General features: G+C 38.0%; 1 protein-coding gene across 1 annotated transcript in view; it reads left to right on the forward strand.

Moving 5' to 3' along the window:
• Window positions 1-11,075: 11,075 nt before the first annotated feature.
• The window catches only part of zfpm2a (zinc finger protein, FOG family member 2a), a 108,219-nt gene continuing 105,574 nt past the window's right edge, over window positions 11,076-13,720 (forward strand). Inside the window, exon 1 of the mRNA XM_083678661.1 lies at window positions 11,076-11,130. Coding sequence (XP_083534787.1) covers window positions 11,091-11,130 — 40 coding nt within the window. The 5' untranslated portion in view covers window positions 11,076-11,090. The remainder of the gene's footprint in view (window positions 11,131-13,720) is intronic.

Here is a 13,720-nt window from a genome sequence, read left to right on the forward strand (position 1 = left end):
AGCTCCGCTTTCTGTCAGCAATGTGAAATTGTTCCTACAGTATCTAAAACCTGCTTCTGGAATGCTTAGTTGAAGTAATCTAGAGAGTAGTACTTGCATATTGAGTAAGTGCATTGGCTCCATAACTTTGTATGATCTTAGGTACATTCATGTTTTCCAAAACTCTTTGCTTGTTTGGATTATGGATGAATAAAGGGTGGACTTAATACAGGACTAAAGAGTGTTGCTTCTTGTTTCAGTGGTAGAGCTGCAGAATGGCTCTATTCAACCCATACAGGTGCCTATTGCAGATTAGATAATGCAGGAACAAAAGCACCAGCATCACGTTTACACTGTATATACACAGACACAGTAACTTCAGCATGAAAACTAAACTATTGTTGATTTATTGTTTAGCTACAGTATGTTTATATTAACACTACATATAACTTAATTCAACAGTATATTTATTATTTGATCAACACAATATCTTTTCCCATAATCTGAAAATATTTGTCTGCTTTTTTATGACATGATGAAAGCGAGATAAATAATGTTTTGCTATTTCAACCTGAGTCTAAAAGAGCCAAAACATAAGCAGTGCTAAAGCATGACAAACAGCTGCTCGCTTGCATAAAACTTTAAAGCAGGGCTACAGACAGCTCATATTGCTCCTGTCTCCCTCTCTCTCTCTCTCTTGCCCTTTTTTTCTTAAATGGCATGAAGGTTGAGATGGCTGGAGTCCAAGATCATCACGCCTGAGACCACACAGATGGGGAGAGATAAAAGTTCTCTGTGAGCCTCTCACAGTGCCTGCCATTTTCTATACAAGTAGAAGGGGATGTGGGGGGAAGCCACCTGCGGCCGTGACATCACTGCTGCAGAGGCCAGGCCTGAAGGCTCGGTGGGCCCCCGCTGCCTTATCGCGTATCATGTATCACCTGCAGCTCTACGTCAAACCCAAAGAGACAGATTTCATCTGTCATCTCTGAGAGGATCTCAATATAATTTACTCTACCAATCTGACAACCAGAGGAGAGGAGTAGAGTTGCCAAACCTAATCTTACAGATGAGGAGTCTCCTTTTTCTGCCCAGTCATGTCCTTGTGAGCAGTTGCAAAGGGGATGTGATATCTGATTTGGCTGTTATTAGAGACAGCATCTTGGGTTAAGTGGCTCCTGTGGTTTCATGTATATTGAACATACTGTACTGTATGAACAGCGCTGTTCACAGCTACTGTTCTTTTTGTGACTCAGTAACACTGTGCTTTTTAACATACTAAAGTATTTCAAGTATTATAAGTATTTCACATAGTGTACAGTGGTACACTATGTGAAACACATTACCCAAATGATAAAATGGGTGTCATGTACATTAGTCTCGCATACCAGACACTCCAACGAATTACATACTGGATGCTCCCGGCTTGTGTCTAAGAACTTATTGTCTTCCGTGTTCAAAAGACAAAACGGGAGGGACATGCACGAGCAGGAAATCCGTCTATCGTTATTCCCCAGAGCCTCCTCCTCAGATTCCTCCATTTCATTCTGAACGCCACCTACCCAAAGTCATGATTTGTCAGGAGAGTGTATGTCTAGAAGACCCTCCCGGAAGATAATTTCTTCCTTCTCCAACTCCTCAAAAGCTTGATTTGTTGTTTCCAGATGTACTGCATTAGCGTGTATGGATGGATCATGCTACTGCACAGTAGGTGTCATGCAATTGATGTTGTTGGTATAAATGTATACAAATTTGGCGAGGCATTTCAACACACATGAAAAAAAAGATAATCCTACATAAAAGCCATAAGCAACAACGTACTGTAAGTGATATCAAAAAGCATATCTTAATTAAAAAGACTAATCAACTTTAATGTCTTCATATTTAGGAAAGCAGGATGGCATAATTAGGCTTGCAGTTCAGTCCACACTCTTCTGCAGTCATCGCACTAACAAGGCTTGATGTTGTCTATAATGGCTACCCACATATGACTGCTAATTGCAGGTCTTCGCCCTCGAGCACCCTTGCAGTCATAAAGACTACAAGGAAATTGGTCATTTTAGCTGTGCTGGTTATCATTAATAAATGATGACACTTTTAAAACGTTGTGTTTGGAGAACTCCCAAAAAAGCTTACCAAGAAGTGCTTTGAGAACTAAGCAAACCTTCTTTTTATTTACACTATACACAAATGATGCCTTCGCTTCGAATGGGTTGCTAGCTACAATAAGTTAGCTATGATTAACTGTTGGTCAACTATGTTTTTATCATAGGTAAGCTATGTTATGCTTACAAGCTATCCAGCTCTTTCAATGTGTGTTTATAACTTATACTGTGTGTCCACAATGTAAAATAATATATAAGAGCGGCCAAGTGGGGTGCTCTGCTGAATGTTTTAATATTTGTAACTTAACATTATGAAATGTTACTTTCTCTCATCTCATCCATAGTAAGATACAGAAGGCCATATATTGTAATAACCAGTAAAAATGCAGCAAAGAGGTAGCTGACGCATTTGAACACACTTTCCCTCCTCAGGAACTGATCCATCACACTGTTCAAGGGTAACCAACCACTGTCTTATAACTTTATTATTCTTTCTTAATCGGTTTATAAATATTTATGAATCGCCAAAGCCACCCCATATTGGAGCTAAGATGGAAGCTCTACCAAAATACATTCCGAGGCGCCGTGGGTTCGTAGGAGAGATAGTGCGGGCAGGAGATTTGTGACAGAGCAGAGCATGAAACCCATCAGTTGATGAGTGGAAATCCCTGCTTTCTAATTAATAGAGGTACACAGGCCAAGGGGATAAGGAGGATCAGGGAAATGAAATCAGGAAAAAGATACCATCACTCATTTCTGTGGCCCATTGTCACACTTCAGAATCTGCTGTAATGAATCACTCAAGCATTCTGCAGATACATTTAAATGGTGGAGAAAATTCATTGTCCAGTGGAGAGCATTCGATAAGGATCTTTTCTTCTCCCTCTCTCCTCTTCTTCGTCCTCTTCTTTTTCTTCTTTGTCAAAGGGGCCTACTGATCAAAAAACGAAATCAAGGCGCAAGCAACAGGTGTGCCGTCTGAAAAGCTGCTGGAATCTCCAAGAGAAACTGGAAAGGCTTTCAGAAGAGAAAAGGCAGATCTGAGATGTTTCAGGACAAATCGAAGGATTTACTTTTTGGGTCAATTGAAAGTATCAAGGTCAGGAAGGAGGTTAAATACAATGATATATAATCATTGTTCTATTCCCCAGAGGCTGCTATATATGCTACAGTACCTCTACATAGGTCTTAATGGGGTCATGAATACTTTATTACATCTTCATAAGATATAAACTGCTTGCAGTTTTACTCAGATTTCTTAATTGATCATTGTTGTTCAATCTGAGTGAAATTGTAAGCAGCGTTATGAGTATGGACATAGGGATGACCATAACATAACCCAAAAAGCTTTTGTCAGTTTCCATATACTTATGAGTTATGTACCAAAGACTATGAAGCAAATAAAATAAATAGTTGTACTCTACCACCTCCTGTGAAGCACCTGTGAGATATTTATAGCATTTGTGCATTGAAATACAGTAGACTGTTATGAATCATACAGCAGCCATGACAAAATGATTTCCAGTGTTATGATGCACTGTGTCGGCATTACAAATGCAACAATGTAGCCTAGTATGTGCAGAATGCAGAATCTCCAAAATATCTTACTTTTACTTTTCATAACACTGTTACAGTATACGTGGTTAATCATTTGTTTTGAATTGTTATGGCGTCACTTTGACATTATATCAACCACCATCTAATTGTAAACAAATGCCGTAGCTTCAAAATATGGTTAAAACGTTGAGAGTGGTAACATTTCTCCGGCCCCATCCCTCGGCTATTTACCAAAAAAGTGGTGGGGAGACCATTTTGTTATTGTTTGAATCCCAGATTGCCCTTTAAAGGGATAGTTCACCGAAATTGCATCATTGGTCAGATGGTTCCTTACCTTCAAAATAGTCACTGGGCCAGGAGAGACTGTAATCCAATGGTTTGGATTTGTTTACTTGGCCACTGTCATCAACTGCTGACATTATTGACCAATGACGATGGGAGAGAATGGGGTAGCCTATTCTAACTTGTATAGCCAAATCCCCTCAATCCCCTCAATGTACCAGCTATTTAGTGACAAAATCCCTGGCATTGTTGCTGATATACTAAAATGTGACCATCTGCAGCCCTTTTTCAGTGGGACCACTTAGTCTATTATGTTTTCATAACCAAGAATGCACATCCAGTACAGTACAGTACAGTACTCAACCTTTAAAATGATTGTGTTGCTTGATGATTTGGATTGAAGTTGCTTTTAGGTGACTTGGTGATTATTATTGCATGTGTACGCTGCCGCACTCACTCCTAACCCCCCTAAAAAAGCAATGTGTAAAAGTGTAGTTTCAAAGCCTCTGTAAGAAACTGACCACAGAACAACCACTGTACAATCAATCACAATATCCTTTAGTCAGTCAGTTCAATCAGAGAAAATAAATTAAATGGAAAACAAAATAGAGTATATCTGCCAGTATCATACATTCTCAGAGGGGATTTACTAAGACTGCCTATGGACATTATTACTCTAATTTGCAATATGCATATGCACAAGAGCCTATTTCAAAAACCGTTTAAACTACAAGTAAATATAGTTTCTGTATTCTCTCCTTAGCCTTGTCTTTGTTTGCTTTTTAAAAGATAATTTAAGTTTTGGGTTTCTAAGTAGTTCAATCCAACCCAGGGGAGCTATACCCCAGTGAAACAAGATTTTTTACTTTTTTTCTTTTTTTACCCAACCCTTATATCCCAATGCAATTATTTAATATACACCCACTCATAGTCTGCATATGAGATATGAATATAATTGTATGTTACTTTTTAATTACAGGAAAAATCTAACTTGTAAGATGATGGGCTGGAAGGTGCCATTGCATTGTTATTTTTTTTCATCCTCGTTTTCTGATTATGTGAGCTGGGCTCCTTTGCTAAGCGATGATAAGCAGAATTTCCATGTTCTCTGCATAATTAATCCATCTTTGCCTCTCTTCATGCCAACTCTGCCGTTATCGCCTGCACATGCCTGAATTGCAAAAGAATCCTCTCTTCAATTGGAACTTATTGATATTCTAAAAAAACTGGAAATCCTTAAATTTAAGCCACAGATTGTTAAATGGATTAATTTCGCGGCAATCGCAAGCATCTAACGCGGGGAGACAGGCAAAGCAAATTGAAAGTGTCTCCTGTTTGTGGAGTTTTAGTCCAAAATGATAGGGTTTATTGGCATGTTTTTTTCTCCATAGTCAAAAATTACCATTCATTTGCATCCCATAAAATACTTTTATATGGTTGAAAATTCAGAGGAATTTCTTTCAATGCCTGTCGGTTTGGCTGCATGATAACAACTTCAGCTTCCCACATCTGGACGCTTTTGATACTGGGTGAAAGGAATGTCTGAATATTTAATATTTTTATCTGTTTTCATCGATGGTTTCACCATTAAGGATGGCTCTGCTATTTGCATGGAGCCTGGCAGATGTAGATTTATTTTCTGAGCTGTCTACGCTCTGCCTTTCTGTGAATATATTGATGCATTTTTCCATTTTGCTGTGCACTGGTGCCTCTGCATATGTAATAAACTAGCAGACACACATAAAATAAATCAACAGACAGTGATATAATACTGTTTTTTTTGCCAATTCACAGGTTGCAAAAACAATGTTAATCACACAAATCAAATATAAAGTACCTAGAATCTTATGATGATGAGTGTTAAATCACAGCGATACCAAACAGATTAAAAAGAGTAATAAAAAAGATTTAAGCAGTATGGAAAAGGTAAAGAGAATATGTAATGTGTAATCCTCTGTCTTATGAGTTATATACCTAGTATACTTAATATGATTATTACATTAGTAGTAATGAATGAATGGTTTATTTCTGTAGACTGTGGAAAGAGAAAAATATGGGGGGGAACTAATTTGCAGCCATAGTAAGAGACTAGATATCATACAGTAATCTGTCACTCTAGGAGTACTTATCAAAAATATATAATTAACAAGGTCTAGTATGGGGCCTTTGTATTGTAAGAATTATAGATTAATCAACTCAATATAAGGAAGATTTTCTTGGCAGTTTCAGTTCAGATGTTGCCTATATTGGATGCAGCTGTAATTAAACTGTAAGTTAGTTAAATTAGTCTGTCAAAATCCAGAGCTAGGACATTGCAGTATACATTTTGCCTCCATATGGCATTTCTTTATGATGCTGATCATATGATTCACACAAGGACAAACCGCTGAAAGAAACCTACCAATGTTGTGTATACTGTATGATTACTGAATACTGTAAAATGGGGACCAAACTTCAAAATGTGTAACATTAACCTTTAACGCTGCCCAAAAAAGCCTTTAAAATAATTTCAAGACAATAACATGACATTACAATAAACAACAAATAAAATAGGCCTACCCTATAAAAGTGATTAATATGCAGAAAAAAACACATTCTTACAACAGTGAGAGGGACACTCAGGTCATCTGTGTTGAATTATAGAAGAAGGTTGTGTTAGGAGATCATATCATTTTGTTTTTGTTTTTTTGCACGCGGCAATTCCCCATCAAACATGCATCAGCTTTCTCTCTCTTTAGAAAAATCTAGCACTATTGTAAAGCAAACACACTTTGTGTTTCCAAGACACTTTGATGATTCTCTTTACATTTAAACATTGGAGTCTTTAAAGGATAGTAAAGGCTAGCATAGATCCCTAGTGGTGTCACAATCTCCGACTTCTGACCATATAAAAGGACATCCAGATTAACAATAAGAATATACTAAGGGACAGCACTGTCTCATGTTGCTCTCTTTCACAGAAATCCTTTATTCACAGATTTACACACTCCCATTGGGAGGAGCATAGTTTGTTCATTTTTCACCCCTCCTCTTCGCACTTTCATGACTTCCTTAAACTGAATCTGGTCTAATGTTAAAATGCTCTGGGGTTGGGTGGCATTTAGATTTTGTTTGTATTATTCCCAGCATTTTTGTTAGGTTTTGTTTCAAAGCAAACTACAATTGTACGACTGCGTGAATATATCTCCCCCAGTAAACAGGCGAATCTGGATGGCAGAGCAGAGAGCGGTGCATCTCTGGACAGAGCTGGCTGTGAGTCCTCCAGGGCCGGGGGTGCTTTTGGCAGTGGGGCCAGTGGAGTGGGCACACTCTCAGACATCTGTTTGCTCACTGCTGCTGGAACTGCTGGCTGAGGGGAGCACTCAGCCACAACCGCTACCAGCAGCACCTTCCTATAAAAACGGCCTCATATAGAAATTGACATAACCTAATTGGGTACTTGAAAAGAACAACAATTGCTTAGGTTTGTTGGTGACTTTAAACAGAGCTGAGGAGATGGGAACATATTTAGATGTGAAATTTCAACACATGATGGGGCAACATTAGGATGCCACGACCAGGGCATTCAAGGACACAGTGCGGGATTCTATAGTGGGCATTGGGAGAACTGCAAAAACACCAACTTAAATATACTGTATGTGATACCTATCATTTTCACGAAAAAAGAAAAACTCACCTAATTGGGTCCCCCTGAATCCAGAAGGACAGGCATAGTTGGCCTTGAAACCATGCTCCCAGCTGTCTCCAATACACCCTCAATACCCCCCCCCCCTCCCACACACACACACACACACACACACACACACACACACACACACACACACACACACACTGGCCGATCCCTAACAGCCAGAGGATGACAACACAGCAGCTACAAAACACCAATGTCCAAGCTGAACTGCTGATGCTGCTCTTCAGGTGTACAGTTACTATCCAAAAGATGCTGTTTCCTGTGTATCCAATGGACACAGTGACATTTTTAAGAGATAAACCTCAAAGTTGTGTCATACAAGACACCATCTATGTTGTTATACTTCTCATTGTGCCAGTTAAGAGTATTTAAATGGATTTTATTATGTGGCCCATATCTTATGTACCTCAACAATTGTCACCCCTTGCCATCATTATAGACAAAATCAAAAAGACACCATAACTATCTTACTATCCACAACAACACATAATGAGTATTGGTCCTTACTGTGCAACCTAAGAAAAGGTGGTTCCACTTGTGTAATAACTGTAGCAATAATGACTAATGACTTAGTCTCGTCAAATCAATTCAAATCAAACTTTATTTATATAGCACATTTCCTATGTGGATGCAATACTATGCGCTTTACAGGAAACATAAACAAAAACAAACAAATGCAACAGAGAGAGAGACTAATGCAGGATAAAAGTGAAGGATAAAAGTGGCTCAAGTGTAGTAAAAATGATATGCTAAAGGAACTGAAACACTAAAAGACTGAAATAATAAGTGCTTAGCTAAATAGCATATATTATATTATATTATTATTATTATTATTATTATTAGCAATGCTAAAAAGGTAAGGTTTAAAAATGTCCACAGTTTCCCGCTTCGGAGCAATGTTGTTATAACAGTAATTACAGGGTTACCACGGAGATACAGTGTCACTTACAAGTGTCCCAAGTATCAATTCAGGGAAAGCATATGCATTACATTGTTGAGGTAATAGTGGACATGCTGACAAGCATTCAGAAGTCTCTTCAGGAATATTGATGAGACATAAAAACACAGTTAAATCATAGTTTGAAATGAGCACAAGCAAACCACCAGAAACCCCACCCCCTTTGCCCTGATTGTGAAGGAGGTCACCCAAATGTGACTTGGCAGTTCTAATCAAATGATTTAACATCACATCGAATCAACCTTTCCCTGTAACCTGATTATGAGAGCACTGCTCTGTATCTCCATATACTGTATACCTTAACCTATTCATATGATGAACCTTGTGTCATTGATTTCCCCTGCGATGGAAACAGTATCATGTTAATTATCACAACCATCTGGTCCAGCCAGTGAGAAAGCTTTCTCTTCCTCTCACAGATTTGTACCTGTCAGTCAAACCCAGCTTCAAACAAGCCACTAGGGCTCAAAAACAGCAGAAACCACGCTTCAGTCTCAGGGGATTTAGGAGTGGTGTTAAATTAATCGTCAGCTGGCAATTTGACTCTCCTCTCTCACTATGTTGCTGGTCGTACCACAAATCATTATTGATTTTGGTGCTTGGTTCACAATATGGGCAGTACAAAAACTATCTTGTTGGATGTTATTGTAATGCTTTATAAATAGACCTAATTTTTTTATTTTCTCCTCCTTTAGTGAAGAGTAATTTTGTCTGTGGGTGTTCAGATGATTATATTCAGTGAAGATGAACTTGTTCTTTTTCAAAAAGGAAAATAAACATGCTTGCACAATGAATTTACAAAATTAATCAAAATGACTGTACAGGTATAGCCACATTATTTGCACAGTACATCCTACAGTTGCCACGGCAGAGAAACTATAGGCCTATTGTATGTTTCCTTTTTTTGTACACTACTAAGTGTAGCAAATCTGAGAAATCTTTGTCGATTCATATCTGTTTGAAAGTGTACATACTGTACGTTTCCTCAAGGTACAGCATCATTGACCAGTTAACCCCTTGAATTATGCCGCAGTTTCAGACTCCATTACAAATACCTGGAATTGGGTTACAAGATAATTTCACAGGTGACTTGCTTCTCTTATTTGGCAGTTCAAATGGCTAATTGAACAACCAGTTTCTAGTTCCTGCAACTATTTATGAAATTATTCTTAAAATCTGAGAAATTACAATAAAAGGGATTTTAATGACAACGCAATTTGGTATGTTTTTTTTGTTTTTTTTACTCTATGCAGTAGCTGCAACATGGTCTCATTATCAAACCTCAACATTTGCTGGTGTATTTACTTTCATATAACGTCCGATTTTGACTTTACTGAAAGGTAGGTTGAAAGGAAGAGAAGTTAACTTAGGGTCTGTTGTCTAAGACTAAGTAGTCCAATATCTGTTGTATCATAATTTCTCAGATTTTAAGAATCATTTCATAAATAGTTGCAGGAACTAGACAGGCTTCTTCAACTAGCCAGTTGAACTGCCAAGTTTTTTGTACTTCCTGTGTTGCCACTGGTGCTGTATTTCTATTGGCTAAGTAAATACAGTTCATGGTTATTAGGGAATGTGTCCAGGTTTCAGATGAAACTTGAACACTGACTCCAGTGCCCAAGCTAAAGCATGTTGACTCATCTTACTCGTTTATCCACTGTTTACTAATAAGTTTTTGATGAGCATAAAAATAGCATCAAGTTATTTCCTTGTTTTGACAATTCATTCAGACCACACACATGCCTTCACTTGCGAGCGTGCACACACACATACACACACACACACACACACACACACACACACACACACACACACACACACAGCTGTTTATGACACTGTGATTTATAACTTTTAGCTATTTACTCTAGTGATCAATTAAAGTTAAACAAATTGACATAGAAATCCTCATGTTGATTGCTGTCTTGTTTGTCAGCCATTGTAAATGATTCTTATTCAAGACAAATGCAGTCCTGACATTTTAGAGATTTGATCTCAAATAGCTGTGGCATTGTGGGATGTGGCTGAATGTTCAAGACAAGAACAAGGATTGCTGGTCCATATTTGGTAAGACATACTGCATATGATTAAACTAAGCACAGAAACAGTAAATGGCGACTAATAAAGTTCTCATTAAAAGGTCAATACTTGGGTAGAACATGCTAAGTCAAGTTCAGAAGCTGTGGCTACGGTACCCGGGGAGGCACAAACCTTATCTTCAAACAAAAGCGCGAAACGCCTTCACCTCCTCAGTCAGTCCGTGCGGATCGCAGCTCAGTGCAGCCTCATCTCGGAGAACACCATTGAGAAAGAGTGAGTGAGAGAGAGAGGGAGAGAGAGAGCCAGCAAGAGCAGAGGAAGAGAAAGGAAAGAGACGGAGCGACAGACTCTGAAAGAGTGTCCAAAATTCGTCACCCTTTCTTTCTGAATTTCATCACAAACCCTACCGGTGCTTGGATGAACCAAAACCTATCGATCTGCCAGAGCTACACCTGGATCCACTGACCAGCTCAGAGCAGGCATGTCCCGAAGGAAGCAGAGCAACCCAAGGCAAATTAAACGTAAGTTTTTCACCCTCGCTATGCTGTTGTTATCTCCCAAAGCTTGTTGGAGAAGTTAAATTAGGTTAGTGACTACTTCTGAAGCGATGTCAATTGCCAATCCCAGACGTAATTGATGCCGGTGTGTGTGTGATGGTATTTATCCTATTCTGTCACATTGTTGAGAAATGTGTTCATGTTTGTATGCTAGATAACGAAATTATGTTTTGCAAAGTAGAATAGCAGCAAAGCGATATTCTGTTAAAGTTTTCCTGTTGTTAAAATGAGTATGAGCAAAATGGATAGACAGTCCGCTCTTGGCAAGGTCTACTTATTTCAAGATAATTATGATTGTGCATTAGCATGATGTGTTAAATGTACTGTAATATTGTTGCACAGTTAAGATTGGATCCTAAATGATATAGTAGTTAAGGACAATGAAGACTGGATCCTGAATTATTTTTGTTAAATATAATGAAGCTGTAGAGTGACTGTTTTGCAAACTGGATTTTGATAGTTCTGTCTCCATTTAGTCACATATGCAATCAGAAGTATCTGTATCAGTATCTTACATTTTATTGTCACATGTATTAAATATTTGTGACCAAATACACTTTGGATAGTGTTATGACACACACACACACACACACACACACACACACACACACACACACACACACACTCACACACACACACACACACACACACACACACACACACACTCACACACACACACACACACACACACACACACACACACACACACACTCACACACACACACACACACACACACGCACAGAGAACACATTTATTAAGTTTAACCTGAAAAAATATGCTTGATTATAGCAAACACACTTACATTTATAGATTGTGGAACTGTGCAGTATGATCTAATGTACTTTAGTACTGGATGCACAGGCATGGTAAACGTAATTTCCATTGCGAGTTACTGAACAGTTATTTACATTAAATAATGCAATTGTTTAACTGGATAAATATGGTATGCTATACAGTATGAAAGTATGATGGATGAAATATGGATCGTGTTTTTTATAGCAGTCGGTATGTACTTGTTGCTGAGTTTAAACTCCCCATTTCAACAAAGCATCATGGCTCTGTATTTCTGCATTCAACGGTTATTTCAGTCATTGTATGTTGGAAAATAATCTAAAATTGTGTCACAGAAATTATACAATGATTTCTCTTCCTGTGATTTTGGTAAATGGCAAAATGGTAAGATGCTTACCATTATACAAAAATACAAAAATGTTCAATTCAAATCTATGGCCTAGATTTCAGGAAGGCTCTATGTAGTGTCACACTGAAAGTGAACATAACAGTGCGTATTTTCAGGTCTACACAGAGAATTGAAAAACAAACATGAATAGTTTTTCGCAGTATTTATTTTACATGGGCAAAGATCAATTAATATTCATTATTACATTCATTATGACATATTCTTATGACAATGTAAAAGCAGGATGGGGAATTATTGTCTTAAAAGTATTGGAAGGCATTGGCAGCAGGTAGATGTATATACCTGCTATACAGTACACAACAAATGTGTGGATATTTCTCTTTTTATTCTATGCTGTCTGTGTCATTTACCCAGTAGTCGTAGATTACACTGAGCTGATTCTCTGGGGAGCCTGTGTCCTCAGTCATGGGTTTATTTGAAGTATAAGGTTCCATTGGGACGTCTCGTCACAAAGTGGTGAGAAGATGGAATATGTATGCTTGAAGTTATTTTGGCCATCTCAAAACTGTTTTGCGTTTCAATATCTTTTATTATATCTGTCTGCTTGTGTTTTGAGAGAAAGGATTAAAGAGGGACTGGTGTGTGTGTGTGTGTGTGTGTGTGTGTGTGTGTGTGTGTGTGTGTGTGTGTGTGTGTGTGTGTGTGTGTGTGAGTGTGTGTTTGTGTGTGTGTGTGTGTGTGTGTGTGTGTGTGTGTATGTGTGTGTGTGTGTGTGTGTGTGTGTGTGTGTGTGTGTGTGTGTGTGTGTGTGTGTGTGCATTTGTGTGTATGTTTTGTCTATTTACTGGAGATTGTATGCAGTTTTATGTAAGACTATGTTGCATATCTGTTGATACTTGGTAGTGATTAGGATTTGTTATGAATCCTCCAAAATGGATTGTGTTGTTTATGGTTATCAACAAAATGGATCATGTACATTTTTTTCAATGAACACATCTGCTATGAAGACTTGTTCTGTAATACGGTATTGCCATATCATTGAAATGACAATTAATTGAAGGAAATGTTGAGTAACAACAATGTTAGAGTAACAACTAGCTTTCTAAGTAGCTGTTTCTACAAACACCTAAAGGCCAGTTCTAATTACCCATGAGTTTTTCTGTAATTAGGGTTATAGATTTTAACAAATGTGCTCCAATGCTATCATAGAAATATCTATAACGTAGATCATTTGTTTGCTGGAATGAAACATAGCTTTTACAGTATGGAAAAGTGTAAACTCGGTTGGTGATCGTTATAATTATCGTTTTAGATTTTCCATCGTTCATTATTTTGAAAAGCAGAGGAGGCATTACTAATCGACAAAGAATTCATATAAGCACACACTGTATGACGTGATCAATCTTTTGTAT

The sequence above is a fragment of the Argentina silus genome, assembly GCF_951799395.1.
Source record: "Argentina silus genome assembly, chromosome: 10".
In the NCBI taxonomy this organism is placed as follows: Eukaryota; Metazoa; Chordata; class Actinopteri; order Argentiniformes; family Argentinidae; genus Argentina; species Argentina silus.